Consider the following 20,326-nt stretch of genomic DNA (forward strand, 5'->3'; position numbering starts at 1 on the left):
CTTTCTCAAGGGCCTTTTCGGGGGTAGGAAACAGTAATAAGCAAGGCTTTTGATTGGTTGGTTTCTGGAGCAGGCTTTTAAGCATTTCTGCCTGTAAATGAAGCAACCTGAGTGGGGAAAGTAAAATACAGGAGCAGAGATTTACTGGGTGCATCTATCATCCGGGCTTTTAGTGTTTGTGATTAATACATCTTTAATTGGGGACCGATCTAGACGCTTTGGGTGTCAGAAAGCTAAATGTTACAGCATTGTCTCCTGGTTCCTCACGCAGCAGGACGATTAGCAGCTGTCTGAGTAACAAAGAGAACCTGCAGCCCACAGAACAGCTTTTATTTTCCAGATTCGGAATGCCTGAAGCTCTCCAGGGGAGCTGACTGCTCCAGGCACAGAAGCCTTGACTCACAGCCGCTAATCCTTTCCTTCTCTGGGCGGTATTTCTGTTCCATATTCCAGATTAATTTTGGAGGGCGTTGTTGATCATGGAGGGGCTCACTTTGCCCAGGCCTCTTCGTCCTGTCTAACCGAGACACATACAAAATAATTTAAATTAAGAGTTTATACTAGATACTTTTCAACAGACTGAGGCTCAATGAGAAGATTCTTCTTCCTGTACTTATTTCATTTTTCTCTTATTGCTGGCTTTGCTCCATCCATTCTCTTATCTTAAAACAGTTGTCTTGCTCAGGCTAATTCTTATAAATTGCCTTCCAGTGGAAAGACTTGTTTTCCTGTTTGCTTGGAACCGGCATTCTTATTTAACAGGAAACACACACTGGATCCTGCCATGTTTCTGTTGGCAAGTGCTGGGCTCTCCTTGTCAGAACCTGCCAACAAATTTCTCAGCAAGCAAATAGAAAGTAAAACAAGCAGCTCTCAGACAAAACAGAAGACACACTTGAACTGCATCAGAGACACTTCTGTGCGTCTTAAGTCATTCCCAGTTCATTCTGGGGGACATGGGTCCTGGCTTTGGGATGAACTGTCACTCTCTGCTAATTCTACAACTAATGGTACGACTGTGCATGCAGTAATGCTAATTCAAGATAGTAGCTATTTTAAAAAGTAAACAGGCCTTTATGTGATGGCTTTTCTTTACTGTAGAGCACAGGGATTGCTTCTTGACTCAGGTATTAAGCGTAATGATCAAATAGTTACCCCAAATAGCCCTAATTTGCAAAAACTTAGGTCTGTCATGATGCCAGGGTGTTAACTAAAGATTTTGGATGGGTCTTTCTAAACTAACTTTGAAACTTCACCTTTAATACTCTTAGTTAATATTTTTATTTGTTTTTTAATAGTTTTATTGTGAAATGTATACATATCAGAAAAGCCAGGTTCCTGCGTATAGTCAATCAACTGCTGCAGGGCAAACACCTGGTCAAGGAATATAACATTGCCCACCCCCTGTTATTTTATTTTGCAATTGAATTTTTCAGTGTTAAATGATTCTCTTTTTAGCTCTTTAGGCAGTTCTAAGATGAGGTGACTCATCATCAAAAGTGTTAAGTATTGTCCATGAACAGCAATCACGTCTAATTTACCTCTAGGCTTCCAGCAACCAAGAATATACATAGATAGCCCTGGACCTAACACCTAGTGGACTCAGACTGCTCTGTTACTGATGCTGCTGTGGACGCTGCAGGAGACCCTTCAGGTGTCTAACTCCGTCCCGGTGAGAGGAGAGACTAGAGGCTTTTTATAGACCAGTGGCTGAAAATGTGGGCTCTAGAACCTGACTTTTGAATTCACCACTTTTAAGCCGTACCTTGGGGCAAGCTATTCAAACTCTCTGTACTTTATTTCCCTAATCTATAAAATGGAAATAATAATATCTGCCTCCTGGGGTTTCTTGAGGGTTATAAAAATTAATCCATGCAAGTACTTACAGCAATGCTTGACACATAGTAGTTACTCAGTAAATGCTAGCTCAGTGTGGGTGTTGTTATTGACATGTGAAACATGGAGGGAAGATCACATACTTCTGAGTCTAGCAGACGAGTTTAAAATTGAAATTCTATAGCTTTGCTTAAATTACTTAATTTCTTTGTGCTGCATGGGTTTCCAAAGATGAAATCAAACATGGCAATTATAACTACTTCAGAGAGTTGCAAGAATTAAATGACTTTAAGTCTGTGAAGGTGCCTTGCAGAGGAGGCCAGCAGCACCTTTTGCCCATTCCTCTCTGCTTAGTTCTGATTCACGGCCCACATTTTCAACCCTGTAAACTGTTAACTACGCATGAAGACTAAGCAAACTCCTTTCTAAAAAGAAAGCTCAACTAAGCTGTTTTGAGAACCCCCTGTCTTTTCCCATTTAAACGTGAAAAGCAGCTCAGCTCAGTATTTTAGCCCAGTATTGTGTGATTCTGCTACGTTTCTTCATGTTAGAAGATCTGTGGCTGTGATTGTGTCCCTGCAAAGCTGCACAATTGCTTCCTGCGTTGCTGACCTCAGGGGAAGCGCTCACCAGTATGTCACAAATACCCAGGAGCTGGAGTTTCTAAGAGGGAACCTGAAGGCCATTCGGGCAGCTTTAAACCCAAGCTCGGTCTTCCATAGGCCACAGTACCACTACGCTTTATTTTTGTTAGTTATCATATGAAAATGTTACTATAGGAACATGCCTCTTTTTTGCTGAATGGACTTCACTTTGCCTGAATGGGTACTTGTTGTAACCCCAAATGTCAGTTAGTAGGTTAATGCATTAGAACATTATTTCTTGGTCAACTTGCATCCAGTTAGTGGTGCTGAGGGTCAGGTCGGTCAGGGGTTTCAAGATGAGACTGGGCACCAGCTGGCAGATCATGGGCTAGAGAGGAAGGAAGGTCCCAAGGGAGCTATTTTTATGCATCGGGGCTAGAAGAAGAGTAATCACTTCAACCCCCATTTCATGGCCCAGAACTCAGTCAGGTGAACTGCCCTATATGCAAAGGAGCCTGGGAAATGCAGTCCTTGTCCGAGGGGCACCATCCTAGGAAACAGTCTTTATGGGACGGGAACTCACATCTTTGGACAGTTAGCGACAGAGGCCAGTCCTAATGCGAACACTTAACATAAAGGCTAAGAAGAGCACTATTTAAAATGTGGTTAATAAGGAATTGTCTAAAACAATCTGCCACCCATTTCTCAAAAAAAATAAGTAAAGTAAGCGTCTCAGTTAAGTAATTTATAGTCTTGCCCTTGAATCATTTAATTAAAGCATCCTTAGTATCCCAAAATCAGATTAGGAATGTCAGTGGGATCATGGATCTGTTGTATCCTTCAGTAAGTGTTACTGTGCCCTGCTTTTATTATAGTATTCGCTTCAAATAGACTCTATATGTACTGGCCTTGGATATCACTGTATGAGAAAAAATGCACTCTTCATACACTTTAAGTATAAGCTTAATTAAATTAACATTTCCGTATTTAACTGTAAATGAACTTCATTTAATTCAGAGTCATCTAAAGGTTTTAATTGAGAATTTGGTTCTAGGCCTTTTGTTGAAAGAAAATAATCCCATATCAATTTTGGAACAGTCAAGTTTTTCTGTACCTTTTGTTGGTTGGTTGGTTGGTTGGTTGGTTCATTGGTTGGTTTTCAAAACAATTTCGCTTCTCGATTGTGAGAAAACGTGCTTAGGTCTTTGTTAATGATACAGCATCTAGAAGCAGTGGGGTGCAGAGCTGAGTTTCCACATCAGTGACATATCCAAGGAAGGTGTATGGGGATTGAGTCTTTTAATGACCTTTACCTAAAAAAATCGCAGAGGGCTAAGCCAGCTCACTGAATGTAGAGCAGAGGAGATCGAGTGCCTATGAAAGCCCTCTGTACACTTTTGAGTGCTGTGTAATACAGCAGTGACAATTGTGAAAGAAGAATTGACTCCATGCTCTTTGCTCCATAGGTAGTGCAGAGCTCCGAGAAATCCTTCCCTCCCTTTGGTGGTATAGGGAAGAAAGCAATTAATATTAGCACCAGAGTTCTTAGCATCCCTGTGACGGCGAAGCCCTTCATCACAAGGATATCATTAGTGCTCCGAAGCATTTAATTTGGATGCTTGACAGCATTTTAAAATGCACAAACCTTTGATAAAGAGCAAATCAGAGCTGTGGCATTGAAATGAGAAAGAAAGGGGGAACAAAAAGCACCTTAAGCTCCGAGTAATTAAATTTAAATATGCTATTTGCATTAAACAGGAAGATGTACAAACTGTGGCTTTATTTTTCCTATCAGTGGAAGACCCCTGGAGTAAACATCATCTCTTCAAATTCAGATCCTGGGGAGGGAACGTACCCCTGCTGTGGTTCAGAAGTCGTCTTCCCTCCAAAGGCTGGGCGTGTGTATCACTCACACCCACGCTTTAGGTTTCTTGACTTTCGTGAAGGGCGTTTTCCACTGTTCCTGGCCCACAGGCTGGAGACCTTTCTTTGCATCTTTTCCCTCCCTTCCTTCCTTCCTTCCTTCCTTCCTTCCTTCCTTCCTTCCTTCCTTCCTTCCTTCCTTCCTTCCTTCCTTCCTTCCTCCCTCCCTCCCTCCCTCCCTCCCTCCCTCCCTCCCTCCCTCCCTCCCTCCTCCCACCTAATCTGACCTGAAGCGAAATGCGGCCTTTCTCTTTCAGCTACTCCAGCGGGAGTCCCCCTAAACTGTGTTTAATTCACTGCTTGTGATGCTGGACCCACAAAAACAGTTTTGTAGCCCGAAAGGGAAGGTGTGTAGGGAAACTGTCCTCCCTTTCTTTTCTCCATCTCTCATTTTCTCTTCTCCATTCTACTTGGGTGTCACAGGCACCAAACTGCTGCAGTAAAATGACTGTAGGTGTTTAATGGCAAGTCAGCGAGGAAGTGAATAAAAGAAGATTACAGCATTCACGCCCCTGGGGAGCAAGAACTGCTGAGCTTTTAACCAAAGAAAGTTAAATTTACCATTTTCTTAAAAGGAGCCACCTCTGTTTGACATCAGAGCGTCTCCTGTAATTCTTCCCTGTGAAATGCACCAGTTAGCAAGTCCCGATGCAGCCCCTAATCTGTGCCGTTTCTGTTTATCAAAGGCGCACGCGGAGATAAAACCCGCAAGTGCCTCCCGGACGCCTGCGGCCTGTTCTCGAACCAAAGGGAACCGCAGGCACACGCAATTGGGGATGCCCTTTAGAAAGCTCCTCCGTTTCTCAGGGGTTCGACGAGCTTTGAAGACGGAATAATTTGGGGGGAAGGGAGTTTTATCTTGGGTTTCTAGTAGAAAGCTCAGGTCATTCCACCTCCAAGCTTCGGTGAATTTTTCCCTTTTCCCTCTTTTGTTTTTGCTCCATCTTTTAAAAATGGTATTTTACTACCATTTTGCTTGTTTCCGATAGGTGTGTGGAGAGGCGGTTCCACGTGCTTAACCTTGCTGCCCTTCCCCTGCCTGCAGGGGGATCTTCACTCTATTACCCTGAAACTTCAGCAATGATGGCCTTTGGGGGGATTTCAGGGACACGTGTAGTAGCTAAAGGCTTCTCTTGGCAGTGACTGACCTAGCCTACCCTAGCGCATCTCCTGAGAAACTCTGGATGCCACAGAATTATAAAATAAGGGGCATGCTTATGGCTCTCTCTGGATTTAGGATTATGGCTGGGGGGTGGGGGGAATCTCAGCACCACTGCACCGTCGTGGTTAGGCAGTCAGGGGAACTATTTGCATGTGCCCCCAGAGACAGAGAAGGAATACTGAGCAGATGTCAACACCTCACTCAGCCAGAAGCCCAGGGCCTCAGAATGCTGCCTGTAACAGGTGCAGTGAAACTAGTTTTAATGTAAACTTACATTTGAATGACATTTTATAGGCTGTGTGTTCGAAAAAATTTCGGAAGCATCGCATATCCCGTAGAAATTAGAGACTCCAATTATAATTAGAATCGTCATTTGCTTCCCTCCTAATTGTCAACGTCTTAGTCAACCTGACTAGCAAAACCAAACCCACCAAAGGTCATCTGAAACAAGTGCAGATGAAAAGTTGTTTAGGGATGACTTAGTTCTGGTGCTTTATATTTAGAAAACCATTTTCCTGTCTACAAAGACTATTTAAGATCTATTTTAACATTTAGTTCACTTTTATACACTTGACAAATTTATTGAGCACCCACTATGTGCCAGACTGATCTTAGGTAGTGGGGACGTAGAGATGACAAGGAAAAGGCCTCTCCTAATGGAAGGCTTTTCCTAATCGCTCACATGCTTGTATCTGGAAGGGAAGGTGTTTTACAAATGGAAGAACTGAGGTGAGGAAACTTGAGTGACTTGCCCAAGATGGCAACTAGTAAACATCAAACCTGGAATTTTACCCAAAATTCTTTTAAAACTGGTCTCTTGTACCTAATGAATTAGTAAAGAATGCTGAAGTATTTGGATCAAATCTGTTTTCATTTTCAGCTCGTTTCACATGTCCTAGATGAAAGCTCTGCCCTCACAGAACCAGGGTGCTGGTGATTTCCTGAAACTTCTAGTTGTATTTGCAGAAGTGCATCTCTGCTCAGCCTTCTGTTTTGCTTTCCTGCCTTCTCTTTGTCCCTGCAAGTCTTGAGCATGCTCCCCAACATTGCTCTAAACCCCTCCATGGTTCTCTCTGCAATCCACACTGCTTTCCTGCCTGTTCTGGCTTCTTGCCTCCATCACTGTTTTTATTTGGCCAAGTATGGACATCTGTTGGCCATTGGAAATTCTGCTTCAAAACTTTGAAAATTAAGAACTTACTTGAATTAAACCACAATCATTTTAAAAACAAAAAACAAAAAAAGACCCTTCAGCAGTTCTTGTCTTTGTGATTTTTACATCAGTCACCTTTCTTTAACCACACTACTGTCAACAGGCATGATCAGCTCTTCTTGCTATGTGCTATGTCAAAATTCTAGCCATAAAGAATGCCTGCTTATGTCCACAAGCGCAACATTTTCCTCATAGCAAAATGTTTTGTGAAGGAAGTCTGGGTAAAAAGGAACGCTTGCAATCTAAGGTGCACCTCTCTGTGTCAGGAAGGCTACCTACGTCAGCCCCCAGCTCCCTCCCGGCTTCTCCTGTGACCCCGAGGCAGGTGCACTGAGTGTCTGAAGACACTGTGCAGTGAGGAAGCACCCACCCCTTCTTCCCCCCATCGTCATGAGAGAACGTGGATAAAAGAGGGTTCGTGGCAACTGTCTCCTCTTGAGGTCTGGAAAATGAGTCCTCTGAGTTGACATTAAAGAATGTCTTCTCTGTGAGGCTATTATAAAAATTTCCTTACCTCTTTTTTTCTCTTTTTTCAGTTAAGAAGAGCCTAAAGGATATAAGATGGTATTAACTTGATACCAGGGTTGCATTTGACACAGCTTTGTCTGCCCTTTCCTTTCCCTGCCTTGTGCCATTGGTGTCATTCAGTCCATGCCTGGCGGGTGAGCCGGTGCTATGAAAGAGCCAGGTCTCTATCAGGCAGGGGCGGGACATGTCCTGCCCACTGGCTGTATATGGCCCGCAAAATCATTTCATCTGGCTCTGCCAAGCCCTCACCAAGGAGAAGCAGTTCTAGCCGTCACATTAGGAGTGAGTTAATTAAATGTTTGACCAAATATAGCAGGCTAATTTTTAAGTCGATAATTTTGTATGGCTCTTGAATGATGTTATAAATATCCAAATGGCCCATGGCAGAGAAAAGGTTCCCCACCCCTGCTATAAGGTCTCAGAATGTAAATCAGAGAAATGAGAGGCAAGCAGGACCTTTCTCTGCTTGGTCTTTTCATGTTGACCAAAATTCCCACTATGAATTAGAAGCCCTCCTTTGAATGAAGGCTCCCATTGAACCACATATTTGGGACAAGTGTTCAATCTGTTATTATATTAGTCTATTATTTCTTCTTCTGATTCTGTTAGCAAAGGGCAGGGCCCTGGGGTATTGGGACTCAAGATGCAAACCATTTCTAAATGGAGTGGTGTTCAGCAGTGTTTACCGAAGTGCGGAAGCATTATCATCGGTGCTTCGGAGATGATTTTAGGGAAGACCCAGATGGTACGTTATATAATATTGAATTGCCCTATGTGAAAGTTAGTTTCTTTTTAAACCTTTCAAACTCTGGCTTATCTGTGATTTTTGGCAAAGCGTGGAGAGGCAAGAGTGTCTGGCAAACATTGATAGTATTGTTTTACTTAGATGGTATTTTCATTTTTATGGTTACCATCCATTATGGCAAGTGATAACAGTAATGGGATGCTTCCTTTCAAAATAATTCCTTTCAAAGTAATGTCAATTTCAGAAAAATATTACTTAAAGCATAGTACAAGATGCAGAGGCCTGTGGCAGCAATTAATTATATGGGTGACATGAGAAAACTGATTCCCGGGAGCCACTGGGGTAGGGAAATACCACTGAGCAATGCCATTGCCAAGGGCCTCCTCTCGGGAAGCGAGCCACGGGCAGTCACACACGGTAGGGTGATGGCTTCCAGATGTGGAGCCGGAGGCTGTCTTGGCGGCCTAGCAGGGGAGGCGAGGCGACGAGTCTCTGCGGCTTACAATGTGGCGCGCACCCCGTTGCCCCGTCTCTCCAAAGCGGCAGTGTGGCGGGCCCAGCTCCTCCCGGCTGCTCTTCTTTCTTATCGGAGGAGGTGAGAAGCGTCCCGCCACGGGGAGGGGTGGCTGCCCTATTGTACTTCTGGTCTTAAGCGTTTCTCAATCGGACCTGGTCCCGGGTTGCGTTTGTCACTGTGGCCTGTTCAGCAAGAGCTCGGACCTCACAGGGACACCGTGTCAACCTTCTTGTGGATTAGAACTACTCATTCGACTTCGCTCTCTAACCCGTTGCCTCCCCTGCGCGGCCGCCGGGGCAGCGTGCGCCCCGTCGGTTTATTTTCCCGTCCGTGCACGTGCGTTCTCCAGGTAGGGCTGTATTAGAAATGTTCTGCTAGTTAACACCGTCCTGGGACTACCGCCCCGCCCGACACTTGCGGAGCACTTCGGACGAGCTCGTGTTGCCCTTGCACAGGCTTCTGGAATGGAAACGGGGTTCGTGTCCACCTGCAGCCGAGCCACAGCTCCACCGAGGGGAGCGGCTTAGCTGCCAGCGCCCGAGGGCCAGGCAGTGCTTTCCCAAGAACTCTGCCGATTGCCAGGGTCCGGCCCAGACCGCCGCCGAGAGGAAGTTCACCTATAGCTTCATGATTTTCTCCCTCCTTCTTGCTTTCTAACGGCCTCACTTCTCTATTTTGCATCCCAGTCCTGAGCAACAGGCATTCACGAGCCCCTTCTATAGAGCATGTGCCGGCCAAAGTGCCCCATTAGGCGGTGGCTTCCCTACCTGGAGTGACATGGCTTTTCACAGCCACGCGGCCTTCGTGGCTTCCCGGCTAGCTCCATGTGGAAGAAAGGCATTCCTTGCTTCTTTGCTGGACAATGGCTCCGTCATCCAGTAGAGAAAGAGAAAAAAGTGTGTGTGTGTGTGTGTGCGCGTGTGTGTGTGTTGGGGGAGGGGAGCTTTAGTACAGCTAATGAACACATTTCCGTTTTTCATCTTCTTCAGATGTTCAGCGGCCTCCACATGTCCGCTGCGTGCAGCTCTGCTCATCCAGCTTGGCGTTAGTAACCTTGGGGTTGCCTTTGATGGAGGACATGTGTGTGCACTGCATCCCTCACTGGCGTTCATGCCTGAGATCCAGTCTGGAATTGCTTTGGGCGTGTGTATGTGTGTGTGACTGTCTCAAGGCCCTCCTGATAGAGATGCTGGACTGTCAAATGGCCACCTCCAGGAGATGCTCCCTGCTGGACTGCGGGACTATGGTGTGTGTATGCTTTTCTTGCCATCAATACGCCTGCCAGATATGGTCAAGTGGGTTTGAAGCCAGCCCTTTCCATTTTCAGTGACAGTTGATTTTATTTTCCCTCAAGTTAGGTTTGGCAGGTATGTGTGTGTGTGTGTGTGTTGAAAGAGAGAAGCAGGAGGACGCAACACTATGCTGCTGTTCCTCAGTGGCCACTTTGGACGTTTTCATGTAGTTTCACAGTTTGGGAACAAAAAAGATTATAAATTCAATTTGGGAAGACCCCTAATCTCTGGTTCTACAGACCAGCTTCGTTAGATAAGATCGCAGATGTCATGACTGCTTCCTCTCCTCCCTGAGATGACACATCTGTACCATTGTCAGTCACGATGGAGCTTAATAGCAGCTGGCTGGAGCTGTGACCCCACGGTGGAGACGAAAGCATTAGTCAGACTGGTTTTGTACACCTCAAATGTGTCCCTCCTCCCCGCCCTGACAACACACCCCATGGAGGACTGTTTTTGTGTCTTCCTCAGTGGAAAGGTTTGCTACTCAGTGGGCAAAAGCAGTATTTCAACTCTTGTAAAATCGCTGCAAAACGCCCCGTGTGTCCAGGGAGAGCATCGTTGCTTTCTCTGTGTTCTTCATCTGCATGCTTGTGTTCGAACTGGAAGCTTGCACTGTAATTAAACAGGGCTTTTTATTTATATTGGAAAGTATGTAAATTGTTTGCCTGTAGCATTCCCTCGGTACCCTTGGAAGAGTTGCAAATCCTCTTGCTCGTATAAAATTAAAGACCAGTAAGATGACACTCAAGTCGGATGAGATGCAGTTTTGCTGAGCTCAAAAGGAAATCTTCCCAAGGCTTTCAAAGGCTTGCAGAAAATCAAAAGCCGCATTCTCTATACCTGCAGCCTTCTATGAGGAATGGTTACGGGGCTGTGGACGTGACGCCGTAGGCCTGTGGGCCTACCCAGGCTTTTACTTCAGAGATAATTTTTCTTAGACACGCTATGCACAAAATGATACTGGGAGAGCCATAAACATGGCACGTGGCATGCCTTTTTATGGGGAAAGAACGAAATGGGGATTGGGAGGGAGGCAAGACAATCCTTCACACTTTTCTTCAGTAAAATGAAATTATTAATTGATACCGCTAATTTTTTTCCCCCTGAAGTAAAGTGTTTTTTTCATTTTTGTTGTTGTTTTTCTCTATAGCACCATCATCCATTGCTCTGGTCCAGGCTAAAGAAGTTACCAGATACAGTGTTGCTCTAGCTTGGCTGGAACCAGATCGGCCCAATGGGGTGATCTTGGAGTACGAAGTCAAGTATTATGAGAAGGTATTACTTGAATGAACAAGGTTCCTCCCTTCCTTCCTTTTCTTTTCCTTTCTTCCTTCCTTCCCTCCCTCCCTCCCTCCCTTTTCCCCTTTTTCTGTGTCTGGTTTTTGGCCAGTTCTAAATCCTGGAATACCAGTGAATCTTAAAGTCAAAAGTATTTTGCTGCCTCATCAAATTCAATTATGAATTTTATGTATTAAGTTGGTTATCTTCAAAAAAAGAAAAAAAATGCATTGCATTCTAATATAACCATATATTTTTTTTCTTTCTTGTAATGAAAATCAAGATAGCGAGTTCTAATCTAGAAACCTTCTATCAGGAGCATGACTCATAAAAGTCAAAATAATGATCTGTTTAAATAGATCACTGCTATTCAGAATCAGGGTGTGGCTTTTGATGACTTTTAACAGAACGCCAGCGAAGGAAAATTACATTCTTCTGCCTCTTAAAGTTCTAGAAACACATTATTTTTACAAATAACTTGTCTCTCTTAAAGGACAGAATTCTGAAGAGAGCTATTTGCATTCAAGTTTGTCTAGAAAATGAGCAATTGTCTTTCTTTTTAAAGATAGTCGCTTATTGGCTTCCTTATTAAAAGCAGAAAAGGGACAGGTGTGTTTTTTTTTTCATTGAAACCAGATTACAGCATTTTTGACATTTTCTAGACAGAAAGTAGGAAAAGACAAGAGAGTTTCTCACAGCGATTTCTGTTAAATTGCTGGGTGTGGAGTGAGAAAAGCCACCAACCATCATCTAATCGTCTTTTCAAAAAAAGATTATGAGTAGAGATCAGTGTCTACAGTGATCGTACAGAACTCTACATTGCTTTCGACATCTAAGAAGTAACAGCAGTCCTCCTAACACTGAAGAGAATATAGGGGCTAGAGACTTTATCAGCCTCCACTTTCTCTCAACTGCTGAGTAGCCGGCTTCACTCCTTCAGTCCTGTGCCTGAAGAAGCAGAGGAATTCTTTTGCCATCTTCCTCTATCGTATCTTTCCACAGTGTAGGATCAGAATGAGTGAATCTTCCTCTGTCGTATCTTTCCACAGTGTAGGATCAGAATGAGTGAATCTTCCTCTGTCGTATCTTTCCACAGTGTAGGATCAGAATGAGTGAATCTTCCTCTGTCGTATCTTTCCACAGTGTAGGATCAGAATGAGTGAATCTTCCTCTGTCGTATCTTTCCACAGTGTAGGATCAGAATGAGTGAATCTTCCTCTGTCGTATCTTTCCACAGTGTAGGATCAGAATGAGTGAATCTTCCTCTGTCGTATCTTTCCACAGTGTAGGATCAGAATGAGTGAATCTTCCTCTGTCGTATCTTTCCACTATGTAGGATCAGAATGAGCGAAGCTATCGGATTGTCCGGACAGCTGCCAGGAACACCGATATCAAAGGCCTGAATCCTCTCACTTCCTACGTCTTCCATGTCCGGGCCAGGACGGCAGCTGGCTATGGAGACTTCAGTGAGCCCCTGGAGGTCACGACCAACACAGGTAACAAGTTCTGAGGTTCTTTTCAGCATTCGGGGCAAGTCCTATCACAGTGAAATCTAAGGCGCTCGCTGTACATCATTTGGGTTGGGAAGATAATTTATTGTAATGAATGGAGCCTGCAACTTAGAAAACCTCATGCTATTTAGAGAAGAGCATTTTTTAATAATATTATCTGACCTGTGTTTTCATATCATTGGAAAATGTCTATTTTTCATTTGTTCGTTTTCAGCATTCTATAAACCATGAGCAATGACATTGCTGAACCCACTGAGGGCTATATAGGTAGGAAATTTCCCCCTGGGAAGACTGCAGAAGGGACCTTTTTTTTCCTTTCCTAATTATTTCTAGGAACCTGTTAAAATCAAGTTAGACCAGTTTTTTTTAAGCCCTTTTGGACAAATACATCAACTCTTTCAACATTGTGAGTTGGACCAACAGGTTGATTGAATCAGAATATTAACAGAGGGCATACCCATCAAGAAGCAGATTACGTAAGATATCTCCACCTCTATAATTAACCAAAATTGAGCCTACTTGATAAAAAGATGGTGGAGCAGAATTTTCAACATCCGTTCCAGAAAGTAATTTTATTCACAAATTATTAAATAAAATAAGAATGCAAACAAAAGCAGAAGAGAAAGGACTCCAGAATTAGATCCGAAGGGGTCTGACATCCTTTTTGGGATTATCCTGGAAACCTCCAAGGAGGAGGTGGCCTTTAAGCTGGACAAGAATAGTCAGGTTTTTGATAGACTTGGGAGGGGCGGAAGGGAGAGAAACATTCAAAATTGCCTGTCCTTTCTGAAATATCCCACGCAGAAATGCATCATATTTTTATGTAAGTGTTAGGGTTAAAAATAGAAAGGAAAAGAAGAATTTAAAAAACCCTGAGTGGTAATGTTTACCATAGGATTTAATAAGAATCTTCTGGTTCAACTTCTTCATACAATTATAAAAAGAATGCCCTTGTCTCATTAAGGCTGCCTTAGCGAAAGCTGTTGCATGAATACTTAACGAAGGGCAGAGAGGCTGTGAGCATTTTAAATGGCTTCAGAAGTGGGAAACTTGTGACCCAGTCAGGAGCGCTCCCTCTTAGGACCTTCGCAAAGGTGATCCCTGTGTGACTGTCTTTGCCAGTGCCTTCCCGGATCATTGGAGATGGGGCCAACTCCACTGTCCTTCTGGTCTCGGTCTCCGGCAGTGTGGTGCTAGTGGTCATTCTCATCGCAACTTTTGTCATCAGCAGGAGGTAAGCACTTAAGCCACTCACTGCACCGCCCTCGCTCCCTGGTTTTTATAAGGGAGCTTTTTGTCCCCTCCGCACAAAGCTGAGGTTTTGATTAGCATTATAAACACGACATTTGCATCTCAAGCCCCCTTTCTCTTCGCTTTGATCTCCCCACACCCCTCCTGGAGCTGCCGACTGTACCCTGGTGGGAGCTCTCTGAGTTGAGAGCCTGGAAAGACCCAACTAATTCCAGGAAACCAAGCTGAAAAGCGAGCCAGTGGGAGACTTCTAGATACTCTAAGCTGTAAGGTGTTACATTTATATGTCTCTTAAGCTTGGACTTACTGCCAAAGGCAAAAAAGGAGAAAGCCATATAAAACTTGGGACCAAAATTTGTGCTCTGCCATTTGTCAGCTAAATTACTTAACCTCCTGAGTCTTTGTTTTTCGTTTATAAAATGAGGGGAATAATGCGTGTCTCAAAGAGTTATTGACAAAGGAAATTTGATAGACAAAGTAGATAATGTGGCACACAGTAGGTGCTTCAGCATTTCCAGATAGTATCCATTGAGCACATTGTAGGCATAGAATTGTTCTTGGAAATAAATCTAAAACGGCAGATTACTTACACTCTGCAACTTTACAATCTAACTTGACACTTTAAAAACAATCTAGAAAAGAAAGAACTAAAAATGGTTTGGCAGCATATTTCTTTGAACCAGTTCTTCGTGTCGCTGTTGCTTCCATCTACTTGTTAGCACAGCCTGGAGCCTCGGGAGGAGTGAGGGTGGTGGGGGCAGCTGCTCTTCCTCAGCCTGTGCCCATTCTAGGCCTTTTTGTCTCCTGTGAGAGAAGCTGCCCCTCCTCTGACCTTCACCCCTGTACCATCAACTGTTTCACAGGGTAAGGCTTTTGGGAAAACCAACCAACCAACCCACAAACAACGCATGACCTAAGAATGTCAAAGTGACCTTCTTAAATAGAAACCTTTTCACGTTATAGAGGTGGAAAACGATCCTCAGAAAGATGTAGTATTTGTCCAGAGTCATGACACTGGCTTGGTGACAGAGCTTCTGTGGGGTCCCCAGTAGCCATGCTGGGCTCTCAGGCCATGATTGCATGACCTCTCTGTGCCTCCTCTGTTGGTGCACTCACTGATGTCACAAATATGTCTCCAGGCCAGCATCATGCCTTTCCCTCACTTCGATGATACATTATAATTAGGGTGGTGAGCATATATCTTATTTGATTGGATATGGTCCCAGGTGTCACATTTATTTATTAATATCATGTTTCCACCCTCACTCTCCAAAATGTCCTATTATATAGAGATCAATTATGGTCACTCAAACACAGGATAGGACAGTTCCTCATGGTGTGTGGGCACCTGCATTTGTCATCTTGTTAATTCTTTTTGGTGCAAAGTCTATGACTAGGTGAGTTTGATCAGAGCAACAAGTTCTATCTTGAAGAAGTTAATCTATCGCAAACTCTCATCCTTGGCGCTATAATGCACAGATACCTGTATACCTGCCTGGTCTATCCTATGCAATGGTGTGTCTGGGCCTTTGGAAACTTCAACTGGCCTGAACAGAACTTGAATTCCCAGTGTGCTCTTCTTTCCTGACATAGATTTTGGAAGTAAACCAAGATGGACTGCTTTCTTGTCTGTTGCCATTTGCTTTTGTGTATATATTTACCTGCCAGGCACATAAACACTTGGGGAACAGTATGCATTAATATATATCCCTCTGATAGTGGGAAACAGGAATTTGGAGGGGAGAGAATGGAAATTACATGGGCTTTTGCTTTCATTATTATGTATTTCTGCATTTGAAAATTTTACAGTGTATATAAACAGATTTTGTGATCAGAAAATATAGATGTTTAAAAGCATAAAAATAGAAAAACGTTATTAATTACCTCACCTACAAAAAATATTTGGCTGTAATCCAGCACCACGTGATGCTCAGAACCATTTGAGACAAACAACACATGTTTGCAGAAAGAAAGTCTCTTCTTGGGTCTCAGCCTTCTCTCCGATGTTGGTTGGAAGCATTTTCTAGTCGTATTTCAATTTTCCTTTAGATTTACCTCTTCATAAAAAAATTTTTCAGTTGCCCTGAATATAGCAGTCAAACCAGAGTCATTAGAAATAAGTCACCTCATTATAAGTTTCTCTTGGATGTTCTGCTGGAAGGAAAAGAAAGGAAAATGTGATGCAGGAAGACAAGTTTATTAAAAGCCATAGCTCTAGAAAATAGCGTCGCAAGCCTGATGACTTAATTTCCTCCCTGTTTTATTGATCGCTTTATTATTTAAGGCAGGATTGATAGCGGGATGCATTGGATTTCCAATTATGAGTCCCCGCCTTGGAGAACTGAGCCTGTCGAGTTTCCCAGTGATGATTCCTGTCCCTTCCTCCCCATTTAAAAAAAAAAGTCACTTCCCAAGGCTGATAAACACTGCTCGGTGATTGGTCCTCAATGGATCACTTTTTAGAAAATGAAATGTCAACCCCTTGCCCTCCTATTGATTCCGCCTTAGTGTTGGCCATAAAGCTGTCACGGGGAAGGCTGCCTGGAGCCAGGTAGCTGACAGGCTCTGCCGGGGCCGATGCACACTCAGCTGATTCTCCTTCACACGCAGGCCGTGTGCTCTGTCATGTTCCACTGTGAATGTGTAAGTGGGACAAGAACGGGTGAAGGGAGAGGAGACAGGTAGTGCAGGTCACAGTCCGGCCCGTGCTTTCAGTGAGAGCCCATGTGAAGGTGGAAAGTGGTACCCCCAAAATAATCTCTTGGCACAGCAGCCAGCAGTCCAGGAAAGCAGCAGAGGAGACACCCTTTCCTAGAAAGTGATGGGGCTGCTGCTGGCTTCTTAGAGCCACGGCAGGTTGATGGTGAGATGGGCGTGGGAGACAGACCCCTTCCAGGGTGATTCCCCGCCACGTGAATCTGACATGAACTAGGTGGGTGGGGACCCACAAGGGAGAGAAGTCTCAGTGCCTCTGACTACCTCACGGAGAAAATCTGTATGGTATTAATTTGTCCTTTAAGGAAGCTGGAAGGGCCTCAGGCTCACAGCTGGTGTCTTACTAGATTTTTAAAATAGTAACTGTGTCATTTATTTCATCACATTGGCTTTCTACTAAGAAGCCTGAGCTTCAGGCAAGCCAAGGAAGCTTCAGTATTTCTCCATGCCATGTTTTTCTTTTGGCCAACGTGGATGTGTAAACATTTAGGGATCTCAGTGACAGAGTCAAACTCCTAAGTTTATAAACTTCACATATTTAAAATGATGTGTTATACAAAGTACGTTGACCTCGATATACTGTGTGTTTTTACCACGCACATTATGTTGAGCAAATTAACTTGCTTTTTTTATAGGCAAGTTTGATCAGTGTCGTCTTCATCACTCCAGTGACAGTTTGAGGATTCTGTCGGCTTTTTGGAGAAGGCAATTGTACTTGCTAACCGGGCTGTTTAAGATGCAGCTTTTCTTGAACCCATGGGATGCTGTCCCTAGAAATTTTATTGCAAACTACATATGCACTTCCTCTTAGCAGACAGCATCATTTTCCCATTTTCCTATAGGTACATGTTTGTAAGCTCTGCAGCGGAACCCCTTTACTGCTTGTGAAGTGATTTTTGAAAAGACTATTAACAGCGACGTCATAAAATGCAATGACGAGGTCATAACCTCCAGGACGAATGATTGAATGTGTCAGATTTATCTGACACTCCATCCCAAATAGTATTAATTCGGGCTGCTTTAGGCTAGTGAATCTTCCCACAAAAGTACTTTATTGTTCAAGTGTGAAAAGCCCTTTAAGAAAAAACTAGAATACAGGTTGATTCTCTCTTTTCTAAAGGGTAGTTTGGTGATCAGGGACAAGTATTAGCTGATAACCGGGCATAGATCACGTTAATATTGACCTTCTGATGATTGCTAGCGATACTGGGTTTCCATTTATGTTAGGGTTATAAAGGACGCCTTTTACCTGGATTAAGAAAACTAAATTGGCTTTAAGAAAAAAAATGAAGTGTCTGACAAAATTTGTGAGGGACCTACACCAACGTCTCTGGTTTAGGAAACTGCCTAATCCTAACGCTGGCATCTTGTTTACTAGGAACCTGAGGACTGGACAGGAGGTCAAACAATGTACTGAACCAAGGTCACGCAGCTAGCTAGTTGCCTGATCAGGACAGGAGTCCATCTCACCTGATTTCCAGTACTGGCATAGATAGATTATTTTAATGTCTTCTTAACTGGAAATTTGACCTACATCAAAAGCCAACATCGACTGTTCTGGTGAACCCAAATTTTAAGAGTTTGCTCAGTGATATTGGTAATACTTGTAATCTGTGGATCAGTGTTCAAGTCTAATGCGTAGTATAAAGTCAGACATTGCAGGTTGGTTTTGTCTTCTTAGGAAGGTTAAGATTTTCCACTTTGAAGCCAGCTGTTCATGTAATGCTCACACAGTCACCACTCATTTAGTAGCTGCCTTTCTCTGGTGTCCTCATTGGAATATTATGATCACCTAAGAATGAATACACTTAAATGGTAGCCTAAATTGGCTCTGATGAAGCCATGTAAATTCATACAATTAGGGGGCAGATGGTCCTGCAGGCAGATTTCTAAACAACCTTCGTGCAATCAACTGTTTCAATGTGTTGCCCCTGAAGAACATTTAGACGTCATTTGGTGCAAGAACAATGACAACTGAAGGAAGGGGAAAGAGAAGTGGGGCCTCTATGAATCGCCATTGAACGCTGGAAAGGGTCCTCCTGGAGCTGGGCTGGTTATGACCTTGCTTTATCTTCCTTAATCTGCACTTCAGCTGAATAAATTACTTACCTTTTACTAATTAGTTTTGGAACAGTGAACCACATCAATCGAATCCATCCCCTTGGTCAGGGAAGTTAGTCTTTTAATAAAAGTGGGGGTTTCTGCCTGGCCCCTGCCCTCTCCCCCTCCGGGGTTTGATTTGTTTCATTGAGGATAGTCAAGGTGCCAGGAACAACACATTGGTTGGGAGGGCAGCGTTGGGGCTCCTGCTGTTCCTTAACAAAGTCTCCTAATACCCTTATTAAGCCTCCCTTTGACAGAGGGAGGGCTTAGCTCATCGGCTTTCAAAGTTTCACCTGCAGAGGGGACCCTTTTATGTGACTCCTGCAGTTGAAAGGTCCCATGTTTCCTTCTGGAGCATTTGCTAGCCAACCACTCCCCTCCTCGCCCTTTTTAATCAGCTTGCCCACATCTCAATAATTAGAAAACCTTCAACAAAGGTCTCCTTCTGCCATTCAGGTGATGTGCCTTGGATGTCAGTATGGAGTTAGCACATCTTCAGGCGGCGAGGTTTCCTCCAGGCTGGCTGACCCAATAACATGCTTCAGTGGGCTTTCTTTCTTGGGACAATAAAGGCCACATTGTCCTACCCTGAGACAAAGAGAAAGGGTCATCAGGTGACAAAGGTAGAGCAGGACTGAGGCATTTTAGTTTTCAAGGTATTATTAAAAAGCTAATGGGCTACAATTAGTCTTTGAACAGTAATTCTAGTGTTTCTTTTCCAGCATTCCCTGTGCTCTTGTAGGGTCCTCTCCTCCAAGTCACACTCCAAAGTAAAGCAGTTTCACCTCTAATTTAATTCCCCCTCTAGGTTTAGAAGTCTGAGGAAGGGATGGACGGATCAGCCTTATAATTAATGATCCCTGCCACTTTGCATTTCCTCTGGCTTTGCACATATTTAATGAATGAATGTGCTTGATATAAAACAGATAACCCCACCCCTGGGCAGCTTGAGGCCACTGTTTCTATAGGTGCATACCAGTGTTTTTGGTGAACTCGGTGACAAGTTAAAGTTGGGACCAAAGCTCTTCTGCTCTCTGCATTTTTTTCCCTTTCTTTTTAAAGGAAAGACATTCGAATCAGTATCGGAGATCTAAAGTGGTTTAAAAAGACTTGTAATTTTAGATAATGCTTTTAGGAGCTCTGATAAGATACAATCTCTCAGGCTGGCAGGACTCTATCACACCCTTGGGACAGAGCCACGAGTTTCCCTGACATGAAATGTTGTTTTCATAGTCGCTGACTTAACACTCTTATGTTTCCTTTAAAAGGGGAAGGGTGGGGAGAGGTTTGGAAGGGACTACATCTTGCTGATGTCTGGTTGCAGCATATTTAAACTTCTTTCGTTTCCTTGCTGAAGCAGTGGGTTTTGAGAGCAGAGTGGAATGCAATTTAAGTGGATTTACTGATATAAAATGTAAAATTACTTCTAATTAACCTCATACCATCGTATAACTTCATCTCCACCATGAGAGGCGTATGGGGGCTGAGACACTCCGATACTTGCCGAGAGAGCCGTGGGTGAGTCACTCGCCTGCCGCCCCACCCCCTCATCTGGACAGCGGGACCGAGTGTGTGTCTGTCTGCCTGATTGCTTTCACAGAGTTGTGGTGAAGATGCAATTAAATAATAGATGTGAAGGCCGTTCCCAGAGTTAAGGGCAAGCGG

The 20,326-nt window shown here is 43.7% G+C and overlaps 1 protein-coding gene across 2 annotated transcripts in view; it reads left to right on the top strand.

The window, feature by feature from the left end:
• EPHA4 (EPH receptor A4) overlaps positions 1-20,326 on the top strand; it is a 135,253-nt gene that overhangs the window by 89,599 nt on the left and 25,328 nt on the right. For both annotated transcript variants that reach the window (XM_081142898.1, XM_081142899.1), the window contains 3 exons: positions 10,954-11,078; positions 12,418-12,577; positions 13,715-13,826. In XM_081142898.1, coding sequence (XP_080999024.1) covers positions 10,954-11,078; positions 12,418-12,577; positions 13,715-13,826 — 397 coding nt within the window. The remainder of the gene's footprint in view (positions 1-10,953; positions 11,079-12,417; positions 12,578-13,714; positions 13,827-20,326) is intronic.

Source organism: Miniopterus schreibersii, assembly GCF_964146895.1.
Source record: "Miniopterus schreibersii genome assembly, chromosome: 7".
NCBI lineage: Eukaryota > Metazoa > Chordata > Mammalia > Chiroptera > Miniopteridae > Miniopterus > Miniopterus schreibersii.